The sequence below is a fragment of the Nyctereutes procyonoides genome, unplaced genomic scaffold (genome assembly GCF_905146905.1).
Source record: "Nyctereutes procyonoides isolate TBG_1078 unplaced genomic scaffold, NYPRO_anot_genome, whole genome shotgun sequence".
In the NCBI taxonomy this organism is placed as follows: Eukaryota; Metazoa; Chordata; class Mammalia; order Carnivora; family Canidae; genus Nyctereutes; species Nyctereutes procyonoides.
In genome coordinates, this window is record NW_026575125.1 from 94,115,700 (window position 1) to 94,140,623 (window position 24,924).

Here is a 24,924-nt window from a genome sequence, read left to right on the forward strand (position 1 = left end):
GCATTCAGTTTTGGCCACAGCCACAACTAGTTTAGCTAAGAGTTCAGTAACCTCTTCTCATGTCCTTGGAACATTATGACAGCCTTTGGTTATTTATTTATTTATTTATTTGAGACAGAGACAGACAGACAGACCGACAGACAGGCAGAGACAGAGACACAGGCAGAGGGAGAAGCAGGATCCATGCTGGGAGCGCGACGTGGGACTGGACCCCGGGTCTCCAGGATCACACCCTAGGCTGAAGGTGACGCTAAATCGCTGAGTCACCGGGGCTGCCCGGTTTCCTAATCATTTAAATAGGAGACGAAACTTGTTTAATATAAAAGAAATGGAATCAAGAGTTGCTTTTTTGTTTTTTACAAAGCACACGTCTTATGTCTTTTCTTCCATTTAAGGATTTCCTATTATCAATTCAACCTGATAGACATTTGTGAGGCCCTTCCTTAGCAACTCTCATGGTAAGCAGTTACTCTAGAGGTTAACTATAATGTGTTATATAAGGCCTACATTTCACTAGATTGGCAATGCTATGATGAGGTTTTGATCAGCAGAAAATTACAGTGGGTCATCTTGGACCCTCTTAATTTGTTCACTGTTGTTCCATAAAGATCAATAGAAAGCCCAAGGAAGGAGCCCTTGAGGAGTCATACTGTGATCTAGAATTCCGTATGAGTCTTGCCTATCCTGGAGGATCCAATATAATGCAGTGCTCTTATTTAAACATTATCCAGGGAAGCCTGGGTGGCTCAGCAGTTGAGCGCCTGCCTTTGGCCCAGGGCATGATCCTGGAGTCTCAGGATCAAGTCCCACATCGGGCTCCCTGCATGGAGCCTGCTTCTCCCTCTGCCTATGTCTCTGCCCCTCTCTCTCTCTCTCTCTCATATATATAAATAAAATCTTAAAAAAATAAACATTATCCATATTTTGGAGGGCATATGAATCTACCCAGGGACCTTGTGAGACTATACTTAACCCAGAATCTAGCCTTCCCTGAGAAAATTTCATCTGGAAGAAGTTCTTCACATATGTTTCTTAACTTGGTCTAAAATATATAGGGGAATCATATTTTGTGTTCTAAAATATATAGGGGATCCACATTTCCGTGAGTCTGAAATCTAAAATTTGGATGCACTACCCTCTGGTCATCTCATTTTAGCTATTAAGCCTACTCACAGCCATAACTACCTTACAATATCCTCAAGATGTCTAGACATTGGGACCCATCTCTTCCTCAGCATGCCATTAGGTTCCATCTCCTATTTTCCTTCCTTACTGAGTTTGATCCTTTGGCTGATGACTTCAAAAACTTTATCACCAGCAACTATAATTTCCTTATCCCTTTATCCTCTTGCTGCACTTCACCTGCCAGCCTTTTCCTTAGTGGAAACAATAAACAGTCCTTATTTCACTTAATTGTTTTTCATGAATCATTAGCTCTTTGGTCTTCCTATCTCAACCCTTTACTTATATTTTAGTGTCAGAACCTCTTTATGTTCTTAAAAATTACTCAGGACACCAAAGAGACTTGTTGATGTAGGTTATATCTAATCAATACTTACTATATTAGAAACTGATAACTTTTTACAGGTATTTATTTATTAATTTATTGAATAATAACAATAAACCTTTACATTTTAATATAAATAATGTTATGCTAAATAAGTATATTTTACAAAACCAAAAAAATGACTGAGACAAATAATGTCTTTGTGCTATTATGAACACAGTTTTACTCTGTGAACGCTCAACCTGGTCTTGGGGTCCCTAGTGGTCCCCAGACCACACTGAGGACTTCTGTTACCACCATTTAAGTTTTTCTCCAACCTCTTTAGTTGGTCCTTCCTAGTCTGCTTACCAGATCCTTTGTGGTTGGCCTTCTAGAATATCAGCATTCCCCTGAGTTGTAGCCTTCACACTTTTCTCCTTGTTCTACTCCCATGATTTTGGTGTTCTCACGGGTAAACACCTCTAAACATTCAGTACCAGGTATTTCATAATGTATGAGGTTATCTTAACCTGAATGTCTATTTTCATCCTTAAAACCTCTTTCTTCTAATGTTCTATCATGGCTCACAGCATTACCACCTACCAAGTCTGTAAGCCAAACAACTCTTCTCTCTCCTGTCTCATCTAAACAGTCACTAAGTCAAGTGTGTTTTACCCTGTAAATACTTCTTGACTCCATCTTCTCCTTATCCATTCCTGGAAGTTTATGCTCTCACTCTCACTCACCTGGATTACTATGATAGTCTCCTAATTTATCTACATCCCTTCAATTCTTTGATTTCACAACCCTCACCATCCTGCCTGCCAAGCTAACTTCCATTCTGCCACCAGGCATTTTTCTAAACGTTAAATCTGAGCAAATAATTTTCCTGCTTTAATGAAAAACCATAAAAACATCCCATTTGCTCTTGGAATAAATTACAAGCTCCTTTACATGGCTTAAAATGCCTTTCATGATCTGCTCCTGCTTACTATCTTCATTCCCTGCCACCTTCCCATATCCTCTATTTGTCCTTCCCTAGGTTTTCCAATATACTTGTATTTAATAAAACATATTGTGCTTTTTCACCTCTCTGTAACAGGAATATTGCTAAGCCCCAAATGAATGCGTCTCCACCCTGTAAGATGCCACTTCTTAGTTCTGACTGTGATGAATAAAATATTCTGTTGCTGAGACTGGCCTTCCACACTCTGGCTGTTCTATATGAGAATTCAGCCACATTTCTGAAGTTTAAAATGGGTTAACCCACCATCTGTTTCAAAGCCATTGCTCTAATTTAGTATATTCTTATTCACTTCAGAGTAAGTATAGCTTAACAACTTATGCAATGTGGGTCTAAAAATATTCCCATAACATATAATATATATGTATTATATATATATATATATATATATATATATATATATATATATATATATATAATTTGGATGAGGAGAAAGTAAGTTAAACAAGAGTGAAATTTCCTTTATGCAACAGAGTTCACATTATTTACTTTGAAATCAGATGTTTCTTGAGAGAGTTTTTTCAGAATTTACAAGACTGATTCTTGGTATTCTAAAATCTCTTAAGCATGTAAAACTCCAAAATTATTAAAATGCTGTCCAGTCCTCTTTTATTATGCCTTCTGGTGGATCTTTATTTCACAGTGCCTCATTTTAATTTCTCTGCCTAGGCTAAGAAAGTGCTGTAGAGGAGGTACTTAGTAGGATGACTTCCTCTACTTGAGACAACAAAATAATCTCTGTGGGGTTTTTTTTAAGATTTTATTTTTAAGTAATCTCCATACCTAACATGGGGCTCAAACCTACAACCCCAAGATCAAGAGTCTCTTCCTCCACCAACTGAGCCAGCCAGGCACTCCCCCTTTTTTAACAAAATAATCTCTTGATGCAAGCCATATGGTTAGTACTCACTACTCATTCACCCAAGAAATTATCTCTTACTCTATGTTTTAAAAACCACAGCATGTTAGAGTTCCAAGACAAAAATAAGTACAATATTTGCCTTTCATTAAAATGCCTTCATTTTGAGCAATAGATGCTAACTGTTGTTCTGCAGATTAGTTGTATGTGACAGAGGTTCTTCCTGTCATTATAGTATGTTTAATTTGGATTGAATTTATACTTTTATTTATGACAGGTAAAAGTACCATTTAACATAGTGAGGATAAAACTTATGGAACATATTACACCAAAAGGTGATGTCAGGTGAAAATATAAATTTTTTTTTGAAGAAGAGTTCTGATAAATGCATGGATGGCAGATTTATAATTAGACTGAAGTTATACCACCATTTCCCACATCCCTTCTTAGAGAGGTTGCTAGAAAGCTAGTAGATTCATGGGTAGGAGGCAAAGTTAATGCTAATGCAGAAACTGCCATCATTATCATGAATGGGTCCACGAGAGTGAACTGGAAGTAGTAATAAGTACTAAACAGGACACCAAAAGGATTGATAATGGTCTATAAGGATAAAGTAAAATGCTTTTTAGCATTTTATGCTGAGTCATTTCTTGAATGTTATAAGCTATAATATATTTTAATGAAAATGTGTTTCAACCCAGATATGGCCTCCAGATAGAAATACAAAACCATTTGAAGGGTCAAAACACCAAGGAAAAGGGAAATTGCTAAAATAAAGGCAAAGTTACAGATATTTTAGGCCAGGCAGAAGGAAACAACAAACCTATTAGATGATTCTTATGAAACAGACATTCCAGTTCCAAAAAAACTGTTTTAGATGTCTTTGGCAAGAAGAGAAGTAAAAGTGGTTTAAGTGAGGATAAATTATATGCTCATTATTCTTATCTTGGCTCAAATTAATAATCCTAATAATAATCCTATTCCACTGATAACAATCATTAATCTTGATTTAGATCTGCTAAGCAATGTCCTAGGCATTTTACATGCTTCATTTTGTTTAATTAAAAAGAAAATCCATGGGCAAGGTATTGTCAACATTCCCATTTTATAGATGAGGTGACTGAGGCACAGAGGCGTTAATGAAGTGGCTAGAAAGTGAAAGAGATGGCTTTTGCTAGGTGTATTTACCTATATTTAGTAAACTGTGTGAAGTGGCATTATGTATCAAGATTTAATGGGGAAAACCTTCCATATCTATTCTTTACATTAAAAGAAAATCTAATTCCTGAATTTTCTGAAATCAAAATTTGCCATATTCTGCTTTATTTCTTCACTGTATTCACTGTATTGTGAGGTATTTACAGTCTCTTTCTGAAGAAAGCAACAAAGGCCACTCCTCTCATTCTACCATTTTCAGCACTTTCTTACTCCACTGTAACAGCCCCAGAAAGCAGGACAATTTGGATGTGTATAAAGGAGGCACAAGAAAGCACTTAATCAATGTCACTCAATTTTGGTTCAGAGAGCAAAGTAAAGTAGGCCCTTTGCCCTCTTGAATAGTTTCACCCCTAAACTTTTGATCAGAGAACTGGGCTCAATAGTCTCTCTCCCCTAATTCTGTATTAATATCCATTCTGGTCAACTTTCCACATGTGGGCTATATAGTCTGTCATGGCAAGGAGAATTATGGACTTAAAGTATTTCATCTATAGAGTTTGGACACTCCCTACATACCCTGAGGGTGGTGCGAATCGCTTCTAATTTCCTGGCAAAGGAAAGGGAACATCCATGTCATTAAGTGATGGTATTGGTTTTGAGAGCCCGAAATCCCTACTCTCCTCCACCTCATTCAGTGCAGCAGCCCATTTGACCCCAGGCACAATGTATTCCTGGGAGTGTCTACTGCCTCTTATAGAAAGTACTCACTGTGGAGAAATTTGATCAAAACATCCAAGATTACCAGAGAAGCTGTGTTTGTGCCCTTCACAACCACTGATGAAGTACCTTAACCTCGCCTTCTCTTGATGCCTAACATCTGGTCGTCTGTCTTCCTGACTACTACTTCATATGGCTTATTTGTAAATGCAAGCAAATGTGCTTCTGACTGGCAATGATACATCACTGATGCCAAAACATCAGAGAAGATGAAGCAGAGGACATATTTTTTGATTCACAGGGAAAATATTACAGATTTATGGGGAAGTGATAACAATAGCCATTCCATGATATCTTCATATAATCAGTATCTTTCCATGCCTCCCTTTACCATATTGGTATGACCTCAAAACTTACTTAAAGGAATTACTCTCTTGCTGACCCAAAAGACACAGTGAGTAGGTGTGGGGATGGGGCTGGTTGCCTGACTTTTCATGTGCTGAATTTCCACAGTTTTCCAATGACCACTTACAAAGCCATAATGCACAGAATGTCTACTGATGTCCCATTGATATCGATGTGATTTCCCCCAGTGGATTGAGGGCAGCACAGCATACAGCCATTAGTATCTAAAGGTTATGTATAATGGATAATAGAGGAAAATGAAAGAGCAGAAAGGAATTTGCAAGGAAACAGAAGCAATAAATAGTTTCAGTGTAAGATTTTACTTGGGTTATACAGCAACTGCAAAGGGGGATTGAAAAAAAAAACAATGACTCTTACAGACTCAGTGAGAGTGGAAAGTAAAATAGTTTCATATTTTGAAATGTAATACTTTTTTATTTTAACCACAGAAAGCCATTTAAAAATAATCTTGTATGTTAGTTACAGTTCTTATGTGACATCTTTCACCTGCATACCTACTGATGAATTCATACTCTGCCCTCCTGAGGTGGTTAACAATTTGTCACTGACAGGGTAAATCGAGGAAGCAATTTTTTTTTTAGGAATTTTTTTTAATAAATTAATTTTTATTGGTGTTCAATTTACCAACATACAGAATAACATCCAGTGCTCATCCCGTCAAGTGTCCCCTTCAGTGCCCGTCACCCATTCACCCCCACGAGGAAGCAATTTTAATGGACTTATCCAAAGTCACAGAATATCAAGTTCATGACAGAACTTGGAAAAAGTTGCGGTGTTTGCCATTAACATCTCATTTAGAACCCATTCAACCTACTGATATATAGCATTTAGCCTGATATTTCTACATCTACACAAATCTCACAGTAAATGATTTCAATGGATATCTCTCATCACACAATAAAGCTTATTTGCACATACCTTACAGTGGATGACCTGGTAAATGTAATTCACTTTGTAATTTAATAAGGAAAAAATTGTCTGGTTGATTTATTTAGTAGACCAAGAAGTCAGAGAGCTGTGGAGTTTCCTGCAGGGCTAGAATGCCGGGCAGCAAGATCTAAGGCCGAAGAGCATGTGTTCTGGAGTCAGTCTACTCTGGCTTAAAGCTCAGAATCCCTACTTCTCAGTGATATGAGCTCTTAATTTCAGTATGACTTCTATAGGAACTATCTTTGCCGTGCCTCAGTTTACTCATTTCTATACCAAATATAATACTGATACCTGCCCGTAAGAATTGTTGTCAGAATTAAATGAGCTAATACAAGCAAAATGCTTAGCATTAGTCAGATTTTTTAAAAAAGATTTTATTTATTTATTTAAAAGAGAGTGAGTGAGAGAGCAAAAAGCAGGGGGAGTGGCAGAGGCAGAGGAGAAGCAGACTCCCTGCTGAGCAGGGAGCCCTATGTGAGGTCCATCCCAGGACCCTGGGATCATGATCTGAGCAGAAAGCAGATGCTTAATCAACTGAGCCACACAGGTGGCCCAGCCATTAGTCGTTTTTGTCGACAAGTTTTCCTGATAGGATTGCTATGTGCCAGGCACTGAACTTGGCGCTTGGATACAGCTATGAACAAAATGGTTAATTCTGAGAACCACTGAGTTTTAATAGTGAATAATAGTTATAAAGAGAATGAAGATAACAATAACAGGAATAATATTTAACATTTATAGTATACTTACTATGTTTTGGGTACTATTCCAAGTTTTTTAGTTATATTAACTCATTTAATTCTCATAACAACTCTATGTTATAGTCCCATTTAACATATGAGGAAATGGAGGCCTTAAAAGGTTAAATAATTTCCCCCAGGTGCCATGCCTAATAAGGGGCAGAGGTCTAAAAATCTATGTTCATAACAACCACATCATATTGCCTTACTCTCCTGTCTAAATCATATGCCAATGTTCACCCTACAAAAAAGGCCAAACTTTTAAATGACTGAAATGTTCTATTTTTACTTATAAAATGAATATATAAACTAATTAAACAAGGCTTAGAGTACGTAATATAATTTTTGATACCAGAATGGCCATTATAATAAATTTAAATGGGAACATACGCCTAAACATCATATAAACCTATTAATAAATAGCTTGCTATTATGTAGCTTTGTTTATACCAGGGCTTAAGTCTTTTATATAAAACATTATCTCTATATGGTAAAAGTTAGCCGAAGAATTATTCCTTGTTTTGAATGATTCCATATTAAAACTGTGTTTGTATTGCAGTACTTTCTCAGGCCCTACCTTTGTTCCTTCAGCATTATTTATCATTAGAGGCTCTTACAAACCAAATAAACATACATGTTGTGTTATCCTAAAATGTCTGAGATGAAAGACATATTTTCGATATTATAGGTAATGTTATCCACATTTAATAGAAGCATTGTTCAAATGTATTCAGATTGTACAATAAAAATATAAAAGAGATAATCATGAACACCAATATAGGCTGTGATCCTATACTGTTGACATTATCAGTGACTTCCCTACAAAATAAATCTATTAACTTAGCATGCCCTATTCTACGACTCCCATAAAACTGGTTATGGAAACTTTCTTGTTGTTCATAATTTGAATAAATCAGAATACACTAAACTTCCCTTATTATTTATAATTATAAGAACATTTAAATCGGTTTTAATCTACTTCTCAGAATCATATTCATTGTATCTTCATGGGTGATTCTGCTTCAATTAGGAAACAGGGTTAAATCCGAAAAGAAGTTACAAGTGCCATATCTGGATAGAATTTTTTTCTACCATGATATTCTATTAATTCTAGAATAGTGCTTCCACAAAGTACATGTTTCTTAAGTTAATTTACATTTTAGACTGCAGAACCACTCGAGCAAGGAAATTAATGTTCAGTCAAAATAAAATGCCATCCAGAAAAATCAATACAATTTGCTATCAAGTGAGGGTGACTTTAATCAGAGTGACTCCAGAACAATATTTTTCTTTAATGTGTGTAAAGAGTGCTTCACAACTCTTTTCTCCTTTACCTCCCCAAACATAGTATCCATACAATTCCACAGCCATTTACCTTGTAAAATATATATATATATATATATATATATATATATATATATATATATATTAAAATCCCAGTATAAAACTGAATTCTTGGGGAGAAATTATACACTGGATTTTCGGATAGCTTCCAAATAACTACTACTTTAATGAAATTGCTACCTGAAAATCTGGTAGTAGTATTATTGTTTAACTATAATTTAAGAAGCTATTGTAGATTGGTACTTATGACTTCTAATGAGAAAACCATAACAACCTTTTAATTGAAGGGAAAATGGTTAACTACAGTAATTGCAATCAATAAGACTGCGTTAGTAGTAAAAATATTTCTTCTCAAAGAGCATTCCTTACTCTCTTTAGCAGTATTTAAGGTTACGAAGTGAAAAAAAAAACTTCATTAGGAATTTATAATACTAAGCCTCGGTTCAAATTTTAGGTCCCAGAGTTAAGACAGAACCGCCACCCCCCACCAGAAGCAAAACAAGACTTTGATTAAGAAGAAAACAGGCATGGAATAAAGGGCTTACCGATCACATAGGCTAGTAACAAGGCCAAAGTCACGGTGATTGCAGTGGCACTCAAGGCTGTGCACTTCCAGTTGCAACACCTGTAAGGTTTGTTAAAGGTAAAGGCAGGTCTGGAAAAGGTGCTCCGAGGAAGTGGCCGTGGAGGCGGCGAGTACACGGTGTTGGATGTCAGAGGGTAGTTCTGGCTGGCCGCACTGAAGATAGCCGAGGAACCAGATCCATGTTTAAACAGGAAATGCCTGCGAAAAGGACACCAAGGTTCGAGCTATAAAAACCAAAGCCAGTTGGTACAAAAAAAAACCAAATCCCACTTATTTCCAACAATCTCACTTTGATGAAGCTCAGGAAAACTGGCAGAGTCTCAGCAAAATTTTCCTATACCTAAGGTTCAACTCCAAATTACCTTTGATGGCCTCCTTTTGTTTTCTCACTCGGGCCTCCAGGAGGCAGAAAGAGGTCTTATGTTCCCTAGCTTGCTGGCTAGTGAGTTGTGCACACTCTTGTGTGGTGACATTCCACCTTTGATGTTATTCGCTACATGCTCCTTTTTCATTAAATATGACACTCGAGCATTGATTCAAAACAGAAACGAGAGAAGTATCATCAAGCATTTTTAAAATCTGAATGGCCTAGAAACCACTGTTTTTATTTAGAGATTCGCTTTCACAGACATATTTTCAAGCAATACTCTATTATAAAAGTTGTCAAACATACAGTCAAGTTGAAATAATTTTATATAAACACACATATAGTTGGTAAATACCAACTAGACACTACAGGTAACACACCACCACTATACTAAGTTCATCACATATTTCTCCATCTTTCCATTCCTGTCTTGGTCCATCACTCCATCTCTGTTTTCAAGCATTTCAAAGTAAATTGCATATATCACTATACTTCCCTTCATACATACAGTTCAACTTGCATGTTCTCTAGAGTTCAATACTTTTTTATAGATTTTTAAATGTAAAATTTATACATGATGAGTTAAGCTCTCTTAAATTCCACATATAAGTGGTATCATACTGTATTTGTCTTTCTCTGTCTGGCGTATCTCCCTTAGCATAATGCCCTCAAGATCCATCCATGAACTCATAAAAACAGAGAACAGAATGGCGCTAACCAGGGCCTGAGAGGCGAGAGAATAGGAGAAATGTTTAAGGGTATAAACTTGCAACTAGTAGATAAGTAAGTTCTGAAGATCTAATGTACAGTATAGTCATTATAGACAACAGTATTGTATTATAATCTTCAAGCTTGCTAATAGAGATCTTATTCCCACCACAAAAAAGAAATGATAATTATGTGACATCATAAAGGTGTTAACTAATGCTACAATGGCAATCATATTGTCATATATAAATGTATCAAATCAACATTGTAAACCTTAAATTTATGCAATGTTATATATAAGTATATTTCAATAAAAATTATACATGATGAAATGCACAAATTTGAATATACATTTACTGAGATTTGACAAATGCAATCATCTGTGCAACATAAACCCTTATCAAGATACAGAACATTCCCATAACCCCAGGAAGGTTCCTCCTGCCTAAGTAAATCCCTACCCCACTTGCCCCAGGTTACTGGGATTTAGCATTTTTTTCTACCATGCATTAGTTTTGCCTGTTCTAGAATTTCATGCTGTTGTCATGTTTGAATCACTATAGTAGGATGATTATTGATTGCTCATGACTATTGTAATATGGATATTTCCTAAACAGTACTGATTTATCAACATGGAGGGACCCGCCAAAACCAAATACATTAAAGTATGTTTTTGTTCATATGCTTTACACTCCTGAGTGCTATGTGCCACGCATTGTGTTGAAAAAATAATCTTAGTTAGTTTTTACTCATATGAAATGGCTATATTATTATTCTCATTGTGCATTTAAGGAAACAGAGGCCTAAAGACATTTTAAAAACTTGTTTACATTCTCCTAGTATGTGAATGACTGAGCGAGAATAGGAACCCGGGTCCCTCTGGGTCCAAAATCCTTAATCTTAGCCTCTCTACAGTGCCGCCTGTAGCAGTAAAATGAACTACTAAGCAAGACACATTCTGGTGCTACATTTTAATGTAAGACAACACAAAACCCCTTCACTAAATAGAGAGCCAACGTCACCTTGTCACATACGACCAAATGTATAAATCATTAAGACTATTTTAAGGCTGATTTCCAACTTCCACATTTAAAGAACAAAAGCATATGTGTTTCAAGGAAAAACCAACTGTCTAACCTGCCAGTTAATGAAAAATCTCCACATTAGAGAATTTTGCTTTATTATCATGAGGGTAAAGGTTATTTAAAGGACAGGGTTGCTGAGAGTAGTACACATTCACAAGCCTTTCCAGAGGGCGATTTGGCATTCGTATCAGAAGACTTCAAATATGCATATCCTTTGCCGAATAATTATGCCTACAGAAATTTATCCTTAGGAAATGATGTGTCTGACAATATTTATAACAAGTAGTTCATTGCAGTGTTACGTTTAATAGCACAAAATAAACACCCAAGTGCTCAATAATAGGTACATGGTTGACTAAATTATTTTATGAATGCATAGTAGAATACTATACAACCATTACAAATTGTACTGTAAAATACTATCTATTCACCAGGAAGTGTTTAAAGATATCACCAAAAAAATCACTATAGTAGGATGATTATTGATTGCTCATGACTATTGTAATATGGATATTTCCTAAACAGTACTGATTTATCAACATGGAGGGACCCACCAAAACCAAATACATTAAAGTAGGTTTTTTTGAAATTTTCTGCCTTGAGCTTCTATTGCTTTTGTAACAAGTATAAAAAAGATGGGAGGTGGGACAATTGAAAAAAATGCACTGCTTAACCTCAACTGCATGCACAGTGGTTCTATTTAGGTGAACATGATCTACTGAATACCTAAAAGGCCAGGCACCAAGGTACTTTATGTGCAGCAGTTTGCTTCTCATACATCTGGGAGGTTGATACTATTATTCCAATCTTATAGATGATAACACAGAGACCAAAAGAGGTTTTTAGTTAGGAATAAAGTGTGAATCAGAGTGGTTATCATGATAATGGTAATAAGGGGTTAACATTCATTAAGTGCTTACTTGTGTCGGACATAGTCCTAAATAATGAATAACTATTATACCATTTAACCTTCACAACAAATAAGTATCTGAAATAAATATCTCCCCTGAAATAAGTATCTCCATTTACAGATCAGAAAGCCAACACACAGAGAGGTTAAGTTGTTCGTGGTTGCACAGCTAGTACTTGGGGAAGGTGAGTTTCAGACATAAGTAGGCTGGGTCTGGAGCCACTGCTCATAACCTCTACACTACAGGGCACTGCACTAGGGTGATGCAGGTAGTGGACACATGAAGATAGGAATGCAGACCTGGTTAGGGCACAGAAGAAGCATGTGGGTAATACTGAACTGAGCCACTTTTACCGTTTCCCTTGGGAACAGTGACCAACAATGAAAATGATGGCTATAGAATCACAGAGTTGGAAGGGATCTCCATAATTATCTAACAGCCCAACACTCTGATTTTGCAGTTAGGGAAACTGAGGCCCAGAAAATGAAATGGACTACCTGAAAGTAACAGCAGTACTTAATGACATAAATGAACTTGGAATCAGGAACTTCCAAAATAGTGTCTTCCCACTGCCCTAGTCAACCTGCCAGTCAGTCGTCACCGAACTACTACCTGGTTCTAATCTCCTGGGTTAACTGGTCCAGGCTAAACAAACACAATCCATTCAAGCAGTCCTACATAATACCATGTCTATTCTTCTGTATGGCACATGTTCTTATAGTAAGTTTGAGAGACCATCTTAACTATTTTGGATGAATGGGGAAGCATTACAGTGAAGCTACCCTTTCGTTATTAAGAAGGTAAAGGAGGGGATCCCTGGGTGGCTCAGCGGTTTGGCACCTGCCTTGGGCCCAGGGCATGATCCTGGAGTCCCAGTCGGGCTCCCTGCATGGAGCCTGCTTCTCCCTCTGCCTGTGTCTCTGCCTCTCTCTCTGTGTGTGTGTGTTTCATGAATAAATAAATAGAATCTTAAAAAAAGAAGGTAAAGGAGTTATTGCTACTTCTAAAGGCACCTCACATATCCCCAGAATGAAGAAACAGCATATAGTAGAAATAAGAATAAATACACTGAAAAAAGGACTCACAGTGTTATGCTCCTTCCATTAAATTGTACTTGCTCTTTAGTCCCTGAAACAGTCTTTTCCATTCACAAGGAGGTAAATTTCTTCCTTACAGTCTGGTGAGCTCTCACAGCCTACATTCTCCTCTTTGGATATCTAACTTATTAGGGAGCAAGACATGTAGCACTTTATAGACAGCAGAGTGGCGTAGTCTTTTCATCTCCTCACCACTACCTAGTGGTTACTCTGGAGGTGACAAAATGTCACTTATGTATATCCAGTCCTGCAGCGACACCCTGATATGTTCCTGTGGGATAAAAGGGAAACCCAGCAGTATGGGACGCTTTTTTTCCCCCAGTGATTGGAGATAAAATCTTCGATCCTTTCATATTTATGAAGGAGAACAATTGGATTTTCGAGACAATGTAAGTGGCTCCATATGTTGGATATTGATTTGGTTTGGTATATCATTAAGGGCGAGAAGAAAGACAAAGAAAGACAGAGAATTGTTGGCTATTATGATGGCAATTACAAGCAATAATCAATATCCCTGAGCACTGTAATTTCATTGTGATATACACCAAAGGATTTCCAAATGCAGTTTCATAAGTAAAATATTACAGCATAATGAATAAATTCAGCAGTCGCAGCAGAGCAACATTTAAACTAATTCATATTTGAGTGGAATCCAAATCACAGTCCTCAGTGAGGGTAGATAATAAAATGAGTTCATATACTAGGTTCCTGTTTTCTTATTAACAAGCTGAGATTAAGATTCTATGCTCAAGTGATCTATATTTTGATGTGCATCATGAAAAACAGCACTGCAAATGCTATGTATTGTCAAAGGCTTTGCAGGCCATTGTTGGAAAGTGAAACTACTGCCTAAATGTGTTTTCATAGTCCCTGAAAAAAGTAGGAGCATAAAGACAAATGCGCAGTGCTAGACTTCAGCTATGTGCTCATAAAATCAGATCATCTGTCTAAGCACATTGCTTTTCCCTGGGGACCTGAGGATATACTAAAATGTTGCTATCAATTTCATACAATTGGGTTTTTTGCACAGAGAAAATGATAAAAATGCAGTTCAAGAGTTTATGTGTAAGTAGTACTCTCCTTTGCATCTGTTTTAATATTCAAGTTCAAATTTAAAAAGGAAAAGCAAGATATTGCCAAAAGGAAATGGGCATATAAGGAAATTGAAAAAAAAATATCTTGAAGACTGATGAGACCCAGTGGTAGTAAGTGGGAATATAATAAATGCTCCTGTAAGGATTTTAAAATCATCTATAAAAAAAGGGAAAATGTACTCTCTCTTTTCAAACCCCTCTTGCTACATAATTCTGAGGGTATCTGTTAGCACTAAATAATGTGATTTAATGTAGCACTTAAAATTCTATAGGAAATAGACAGAAATCTACAGCTTTCTAACAACAGATGCATAAATAACCAATGAATTTTTTTCTTTTACATCTTGTAAACATGCTTATGAGACGAATATCTAAACCTGTATTCCCTTAGCTATAAGCATTTGACTCATTTTTATACCCAGAAGAAGGCATTCAACTTATTTCCAGTTCACAGCTGAGGGTGATTTAAAAAAATAAAATAAGACTGAAGACTGCAATGAGAAAGCCTTGAGTCAAAATTATTATGACCAAGTCACATTCAGATAGAATGGTGGCATTTAGGCATTTATTCTTTTTCAAAAATTATTAAGTGCGTTTTTAATAGTTTGATTAAAAAACCAACAAAATATAAAATCCATCATCTTATTTATTTTTATTTTTCGTTTTTAGTGGGCTCCACACCCACCATAGGGCTTGAACTCATGACCTTGAGATCAAGAGTTGCATGCTCTACCGACTGAGCCAACCTGGTGCACCACTCCTAGCTATTTTTAAGGATACAATTCAGTAGTGTTTATTCACATTGTTCTGAAACAGATCTCCAGAAATTTTTTCATCTTGCAAATATGAAACTCTATACCCATTAAACAATCTCCTTCCCCCCCTTCCCTTAGCCCCTGGGAAACACCACATTACTTTCTCTTTCTATGAATTGGACTAGTTTATATACCTCATATATGTGGAATCATATAGTAGTTGTCTTTTTGTAGTTTATTTCACTTAGCATAAAGTCCCAAAGGTACCTCATGTGTAGCATAGGACAGGTTTTCTTTCCTTTTCAAGGCTGAATAATATTGTTATATGTATATACCACACTTTCTTTATCCATTCATCTATCCACTTATATTTGGGCTGCTTCCACTTCTTAGCTATTGTGAATAATGCTGCTATGAACATGGGTGTGCAAATATGTCTTTAGATCCTGTTTTCAATTCTTTTGAGCATATGCCCAAAAGTGGGATTGTTGGATCATACAACACGTCTATTTTTGATTTTTTTGAAAGATCTCCATATCATTTTCCATAGCAGTTGCACCATTTTACAATCCCATCAATAGTGCACAGGTGCTCCATTTTCTGTGCATCTTTGCTAACACCTGTTACTTCCTCTTTTTTTGATAGTTGCCATCCTAATGGGTGTGAAGTGACATTTCATTGTGCTTTTGGTTTGCATTCCTCTGCTGACTGGTGATGCGGAGTATCTTTTCATAGGCTTGTTGGTTGTTTTTATATCATCTTTGGAGAAATGTTTATTTGTAGGTGTTTATTCTTATGCCTCCAAAATTTTTTTAAATGCCATTCTGATTTTCTTCTCTGACAAGAATACCCAGTGTTATTTTGCAGAAAAGTGTGGTTACTAGTCAGGGTTATCAACCTCAACATCTCTAGTTTGTCTTTTGTAGCCATTCCTGATACTCCTTTTTTAGGATAAATACTTCCCCAAAGAGTGTTTATCCAAACTCTTCTTGAAACTCAATGGAATTACCAGCATGGACAACATCCTGGGGTAACAAATTGTATTTCTCCACTAATAGCTACATAAAAGGATTTCATTTTACTTGCTCAAGGGTTCTTTCTTCCAAATTTTAAGCCACCCTGCCCATATATCCCCTCCAAATATTACATGCTAAGTGTTTATTAAAAAAAAATCTAAACTCTATCCATGTTGTTCATAATTTTTAGGAGCTTTTTTCTTTTTAAAGAGTTTTAGGATACTTATCTAAGCCTTAATTTTTCTAGGCTTAAGCATTGGTTCTATAATTTATCCTTGAATGGCAATACTCTATGGTCTAAACTGGTAGCTAATGAGAGAGCTTTTTAAAAAATCTTTTTGTGGCTATTATTCTCACTCGTTTTTAAATAAAGATTTTATTTATTTATTCATGAGAGACAGAGAGAGAGAGAGAGAGAGAGAGACAGGCAGAGACATAGGCAGAGGGAGAAGCAGGCTCCATGCAGGGGGCCCAATGTAGGACTGACTTGATCCTGGCACTCCAGGATCACGCCTTGGGCCAAAAGCAGGTGCTAAACCGCTGAGCCACCCAGGGATCCCTATACTCACTCTTCTTATCAGAATATCCACCCTGCCTGTATTATATATTCCTTGAGAGCAGGGACTAAGTCTTAATTTCTAGGTATGTTGTCTCATACTTCAAAGGTACTCAATGAATATATATTGATTTGTGTAATGCCTTTCCTTCTTCTGAAAGGTTCTTGATTCACTGTGCAGAATGAATGAGGCTTGGGAACTCTAAAATAAGTTTCACTTGTGAGCAAATATCTCTTGGTTTATTGAATGTAAAAGGAAAACTATAAGGTTTCATTTTATTTTCACATAATCTAAAAGAAGTCAAAGAAATAGTTGATTCATATTTCATCTCCTTTTGTAAGACATTTGGGTAATGAAAGAATTATTGTTAATAAAAAATACTAATAATTAAAAATAATTGCTGCTAATAATAATGGCCACAGCAATGACTATATACTAAAACCACATCTATGTGCTAGGCACTCTGGTGAAATACTTTGTGCTTCTTTCTCATTGAATCCTCACAATAACCGTATTAAGGAAGATGATATTATCCATATTTTATAGTTTAGGAGGCTGCGTGCGAATCAGCTATTAATGTCAAATAAATTTCCCAAGGTCACACAACTGATGAGTGACAGAGCTGGGGATCTACTTCAGTTTTGTTGATTACTAGACATAAGCTACATGAGAGTAGGAATCTCTGTCTTGTTTATGGCTGTATCCTCAGCATCTAGAACAGTACCTAGCAAATAGAAGGTGCTCAATAAATATTTTTAAATTCATATACAAACAATAAAATCCATTTACTTTACCACTGTGCACACATTAATTCATGATATCACTGATATCACTGATAATGTTAATCACTAAGATAACAAAATCTTCTTAATTCACATGATTATGTGGTATTTTCAAAGTGAGTATACATAAGTTTAATATTCCACTGAAGAGGGGATCCCTGGGTGGCGCAGCGGTTTGGCGCCTGCCTTTGGCCCAGGGCGCGATCCTGGAGACCCGGGATCGAATCCCACATCGGGCTCCCGGTGCATGGAGCCTGCTTCTCCCTCTGCCTGTGTCTCTGCCTCTCTCTCTCTCTCATTCTATGTGACTATCATAAATAAATAAAAATTAAAAAAAAAATATTCCACTGAAGATGTTTTTATGGAAATATTTGTTTCAACTCTTAAAATTACAGAAATGACAAAGTGGTATCAGAAAGGTACAGAGTGAGCTAATGAGCTAATTGCCACGTCTCCCCTATTAGAGTATAAGAGATATCAGAACATCTTTCACGTAATAGTGTTTTGGACTTTCCTATATAAATTAAACATTTCTATAACAGGATATGCAGAGATAAGCTGGAGGTAGGTGTACTGGCACCGATACATAAAAGCTGGAGAAAGAAAATATTACATACTCTGTTTGATCAAGTTGCTTTAGTAGACCCCGAAGTAAATTAAACAATCATCCTCTATTTTATAATAATGCCCTTTCAAGACATATTCTCATTCTCATTTTCCAAGTTAGATTCATGCTCTGTAGGTGTAACTTTAATTTAAAAAATTATTATTAAAAAACTCTACACTGGTTGAGGGGTAAATATCAAATTAATATTTTCTATTAACATAAATGTTCCTATATTAAAAGGCTCAGACCGATACATAAAAATTATTTACTTAGATCTGTAAGCTTTACCAATTTTTCATTTTCTTTATACTTAATAATAATTTAGTTCCTAAGGTATGCTGTGAACACTGTAATCTCTCTTCAAACTAGAAAAATTTAGAAAGCTATTGGTGGGTGAGATTTTCAATCCTTTTATGATTGTATACATCATTTCCACAAAGGAATAGTGGAATGCTGTGCCAGAGTTTTCAATAGTTCATCTCCCAACAGGGACCATTTTAAATGGGAATAAACATGTGACCCAGGCAGAATTTATGAGTCCATGTTTAAAATTAAACCAGATCCAAATTTTCTTTGTAAAGAAATTAAATTATATTTCTCTTTACAAAAACTGAAAGTCCATTTCTAATTTTACTTATCAGAGCAACCTGCTGGTTTTATAGAATTGGTTTCACTGGTTACTTGGCTTATTTATTTTTCTCTTTAGAGAAGTGGGTAGTGGGCAGAGTATTATATATTTGTTTTTTTAATATATATTTTTAAAGATTTTATTTATTTATTCGTGAGAGACACGGAGAGGGGGAGAGAGAGAGAGAGAGAGAGAGAGAGAGAGAGAGAGAGAGAGAGAGGCAGAGACACAGGCAGAGGGAGAAGCAGGCTCCATGAGGGGAGCCCGAGGTGAGACTGGATCCCGGGTCTCCAGGATCATGCCCTGGACTGAAGGCAGCGCTAAACCGCTGAGCCACCCGGGCTGCCCGAGTATTATATATTTGGATTACTTTTTTATTCATCCTCATTTTCTATAGATATGCATCTTTCTCATTTATTTTATGAGCCAGTCGACATGGCATACATTTCTGCATGATTTATTTTAGTTGAATTGTAATCTACTAGCAAAGACACTTGATTTTAAAGAAAGAGTGTTTCAGGGGTGCCTGAGTGGCTCAGTTGGTTAAAGTGTCTGCCTTTAGCTCAGATCATGATCCTAGGGTCCTGGGATCAAGCCCTGCATCAGGCTCCCTGCTCAGTGGGGGGCCTGCATTTCCCTTTCCCTCTGCCATTCCTCCCACTTGTGCTCTCTGGCTCTCTTATCTCTCTGTCAAATAAATAAGTAAAATCATTAAAAAAAGAGAGAGTTTCAAAATACTTACAAAGGAGTACAATAAGGAGAGAACCTAAACATTTCCCAGTAAGCTCTTCAGGTTGAAAATATAGATTATCATTCTAATACACCTTTTGAAGGGTGTTGATCAATATTTGCCTTACAGTAGCTTTCACTGGTTTGTAAGTCTTACTCATACATGTACATTAAAGGCAAAAATGCTTAATAAGATCATAAAGTAAGAAATGCCACTCCAATCAGTCCTTTAACCTATCCAGTCTAACATTTCTCTGAGGGACTGACTGACAAAAGGCATGGCTGTCCTGTGAAATAGCAACCTCAAAATCAAAGAAGTGGTCTGAGGCAGAAGCTGTCTGCTCCTCACCAGCATTCATGTTCTCCTTTTTCTTGGGCACTCAGACTACATTTTCCAGTCACCATTTCCATGGTCATATGACTGAGTTCTGGCTAATGCAAAGTGTGAGTGAAAATGGTGTTTGACACTTCCAATCTTCTCCTGTAAAAACTTCCTACCCAGGATCCTCAATTTCCTTACTCATCCACTGACTACAAGAGCAGACTCAAATATGGAAGGAGCCTAGTATATTTATTCCATGGAATATTATGAAGTTATATTAAGAATTTTAAACCACAGGAGCATACTATGCTGATCACTGTCTCTCAGCAGAGCCTGGACAGAGCACCCTTATCCATGATTGCCCCAATCCCACTCTGGATTGCCTGAAGCCATAGTTAATTGGAGCAGAATCGAACAGTGAACCTTGGAGACAATCATATTCTCTCCCTCTCTCAGAAATCTAGACACAGAAACCCACTCATCTAGCAGCCAAGATGCAAAGTCATATTGAGCCAGAGCTGGAGGTACAACATGATGGGGGAAGAGATAAACAAATCCTACTGAAAATGAAGCCTGAGAAGAGAGAATATGTGCAGAAAGAAATAGTGATGAAACATCACGTGGTTCCAGAAAACAATAGAACAATGAAGAAAGGTCCCTCTCTCTTTAGGCATGGTTGTACTCACTGCCCTTTTCTTTCCCTGTGAGATTATCCTGTATCATTTTTAAACCTCATTTTTACTTAATTTAGTTTTCAAGCATTTCTGTTCCCATTAATCAAATAATTTTTTTTTTTTAATTTATGGTAGTCACACACACAGAGAGAGAGAGAGAGAGGCAGAGACACAGGCAGAGGGAGAAGCAGGCTCCATGCACCGGGAGCCTGACGTGGGATTCGATCCCGGGTCTCCAGGATCGCGCCCTGGGCCAAAGGCAGGCGCCAAACCACTGCGCCACCCAGGGATCCCTCAAATAATTTTTAAGGCAATAAACAATTTTCCATGTTGGGGGAAAAACATAACTCATATATACAGCGCAGCCACATTTGTGTGCTGTCCTCTCCCACACAAAAACAAAAACAACTCCAACTCTAAATCCCTACTCTACAGAGATCTGATCTAAAAGAAAACATAGAAATCTTCATAGTAACTATCTTTGGATAGAGGAATTTGTAGTTACTTTTCTCTTTTGTGTTTTTCCTATTTTTGAAATGAAGCTGTACTACTTTATAAGGTCCTTCATGATCTGGCCTCTCTGCAGGCCTCTCCACCTTACTACTACTGCCATTGTCTCCCATGACCCCTAAGCACTGGCCATGCTGTCATGTTTGGTTTCCCAAATGTGCCATTTTCTTTCAGGCTCCTGTGTCCTGGTAATCTTTTCAGCAAAGAACAATATTGGAAGGTCTAGGAAATGCCCAAAAGTAGTATACATCTAAAGTAAATGCAGGAGAGAGAGAACAAAGAGTGAACGTAGGAAGAATGAAGAATATAGAAGAAAAAGGAATAGAATAAGAAAGGAACCTCGGTGCCCATCGAAAGATGAATGGATAAAGAAGATGTGGTCTATGTATACAATGGAATATTACTCAGCCATTAGAAACGACAAATACCCACCATTTGCTTCAAGGTGGATGGAACTGGAGGGTATTATGCTGAGTGAAGTAAGTCAATCGGAGAAGGACAAACAGTGTATGTTCTCATTCATTTGGGGAATATAAATAATAATGAAAGGGAATATAAGGGAAGGGAGAAGAAATGTGTGGGAAATATCAGAAAGGGAGACAGAACATAAAGACTCCTAACTCTGGGAAACGAACTAGGGGTGGTGGAAGGGGAGGAGGGCGGGGGGTGGGGGTGAATGGGTGATGGGCACTGAGGGGGGCACTTGACGGGATGAGCACTGGGTGTTATTTTGTATGTTGGTAAATTGGACACCAATAAAAAATAAATTTATCATAAAAAAATAAAAAGAAAGGAAATTTTAGATATATGATAGAGATGATAGATGATAGATAGATTAGATAGATAGATAGATAGATAGATAGATAGATAGATAGATAGAGATAGGGCTATATATGCCAGGGTAAAGGATCATTTTTTAGTGGCTTTGGAGGTCATTTGGGGCTCCCTTGTCTAGAGATGATCCAAATAGCAGTGATACACTGCTTTCTTCTAGCTTTTTGCATTCCCAGAAAATGAGCCAATTAAGTACATATACAAACTGATATACACTCAATGTGCCAAAAATATATTTCTCTTGCTTAAAACTCTCACATAGAAATGCAGGATATGATAAGTTAATTGGGGAGAAAATTATATGAGGAGTTGCCACTATATGAAAGGAAACCAATTGGCGGGGGTGAGGAGACCTTAGAGCTAAAGGGATTTAGTTTAGCGGTTGTTTTAGTCCATTAGGGCTTCTGTAATAAAATACTATATACTTCAGTTGGTTTATAAACAACAGAAATATATTTCTTACACTCTTGTAGCTAGAAGTTCAAGATCAGGGTGCCAGCATGGTAGGGTTCTGGTAAAGGACCTCTTCTGGGTTATAGATTGTTATCCAGTCTGCTGTGGGCATCTAGTGGGTCTTGTTGTATCCTTACGTGGTGGAAGGGGGCTAGGGAGCAATCAGAGGTCTCTTTCATACGGGCACTAATTTCATTCATGAGGGCTCCACCCTCAGAACCTAATCACCTCCCAAAGCCCCCACCTTAATACCATCATCTTGGTTTTCAATATATGCATTCTGAAGAGATCAAAACATTCAATTTATAACAGTAGTCTCCAACACAAATTATACTATAAACTGGAGAATTTAAATGCAACCAGCAAAGGCTTTGGAAGAAAGGAAGAGGGAAGATGGAAAGGGGAAAAAAGGAAAAAAAAAAAGAAACTGCTAGAATCTGAAGTGGAGTTGAGTAAAGTGTGCAGGTAAGGAAACAAAAGATTTTGCCTCACTATTAGCCTAAAACAGCATTTCTCAATTGGGGATGAAATGGCCCACAAGGGACATTTGGCATTGTCTGGAGACATGTTTGGTTGTCACAACTAGCGGGGAGAGTGTTACTGGCATCTAGTGGGTAAGAGGCTAGAGATGCTGCTACACATTCTATTATGCATGGGACAGCCCCACAACAAGGAATCATCCAGCTTGAAATGCCAATAGCAGTGAGGTTGAGAAGCATTGGTCTAAAACTATTCCTCTGATTTGAGCATGCAGTTCTAACGTATTCAACATCCCTATGGGAGGGAATCTGTCATTCTTTATAAGACTTGCAGAAAAAGAGTTTCTTGCCAGTCACTCCTGATCTTATCTTCCTCCCAAGCTCACAGCTGTTCCTCCCTTGAGGCTATTTGCACTTGGGATTGGTCTATTATCCAAACAAACACCCTGAACCCTGGGGCCAGACAGCGCAAACAACTCACCCAAAATTACCTCCAACTTTTACCCCTGCTGACCAAACAAGGAAATCTTTGTAAGATACCAAGAACAGGAAACATTTTCTACTTTCAATTGTTAAAATCGCTGTTCAAATTGTACCTCTCATGAACCGTCACAAGGCATAAATCCCAAACCTTAAATACTGATTAAAATATGCAGAATATACAATAATCATAGCAATGGAAATAATATTAACCCTCCTTAGGTTAGGTCACCTAAGAAACAGTCAAATTTAGCTTTGTGCCATGTTCTAAAGCCTAGAAACTATAATCCCACTTGAACACAGGAGAATTTGTGGAAACCAGGCCTTCTTTCCAGGGAAATGTTCTCTCCCTGCTTCCCTGCAGTGTGAATTCAAGAGTGCAAAAAAGAAACCCTCTGGTTTGCTTTAATTATTCAGGGACAGCACAAGGAGATAAACAAGGTCAGGTCAACTTCAAGAGCATAATGATTTCACATACTTCTCTGACCTCTAAATATACATGTAATAGTTGGCAAAAATAATATTGAACCTAAACTTATTTTCTCTCTGCATCATTGTCAGCTCAGAAAAAAAACCATCATCCTGAAGTCACATGATGGAGTATAGGAATGGCTGCTTGGAACTTAAACCCAATCCATGTTGTATTTTTATCTTTGAATAAGAAACATAAAATAAAGTTATATTTATTTCTTAATTATACAGATACTGACAAATTGAAAGAAAATACTGAAACATCGGGAACTTCACAATATGACCCAAGACAAGGTAGACTTCTTTGGAAGGTGTTGCATCTTGAATCCTGTCTCTATAAGGGTTTTGTTCTTAAATTCATGTACTTAGTAAACTTTTATTGAGCACCTATGTGTATCTACTCGAGTAAAATATGTTCACAGATTAGTATTGTAGTGGCCTAAGATTGGTTTTCTAACTATGTTTGTCTGCCCTTATCATTACCCCCTGACAGGGATGTGTAGTGTCTTCCTCATTTCCTCTTGTCTACTGGAAATTTTGAAGGGATCTTGACTGCTTCACTTCAAGCAGTTAGGGGACCTCACTGAGAATCTATAATCTTACAATTCATTAGAATCCAACTAACTGGAAGGCTAAACTGAGTGGGATTCTTTCAGTGGAGGGACAAATGAAAGAAGGCAAGCTAAGGAATAACAGAGAAAAAGTAAAGGCCGAAAGGACATCAAATACCATTTAGCTTTATTCCCTTACCTGACTGTTGCAGAAAATGAGGGTGGAGGGGAAAAAAGGGACATTATCAAGGTCACATAGCTATTTAGTGGCAGAATTGGACTTGGACTCAAGATTTCCAATTCTAAATCCAGTGCTTTTTCAGCTACTCACAAGAGGCCACCCAAAATTCACAAAGGATATCCTGGGACCATAAGACATTTTGTTCACTCTACAATATTTTCTACATCGAAAGTGCTATACAATTAAAAACCATGTTCAGAATGGCAATCCTGACTTAACATAAGATTTTCAATTATAATAGATTAAATTATGATCATTTGGATTAAAACAGAAAATAGATTCATATTTAAGAGTGATTTTCAA

At 37.0% G+C, this 24,924-nt stretch overlaps 1 protein-coding gene across 3 annotated transcripts in view; it reads right to left on the reverse strand.

Annotated features, from left to right (window-relative positions):
* The window catches only part of TENM1 (teneurin transmembrane protein 1), a 575,853-nt gene that overhangs the window by 303,548 nt on the left and 247,381 nt on the right, over window positions 1–24,924 (reverse strand). For all 3 annotated transcript variants that reach the window (XM_055338409.1, XM_055338410.1, XM_055338408.1), the window contains exon 5: window positions 9,230–9,468. In XM_055338409.1, the coding sequence (XP_055194384.1) occupies window positions 9,230–9,468 (239 nt within the window). The remainder of the gene's footprint in view (window positions 1–9,229; window positions 9,469–24,924) is intronic.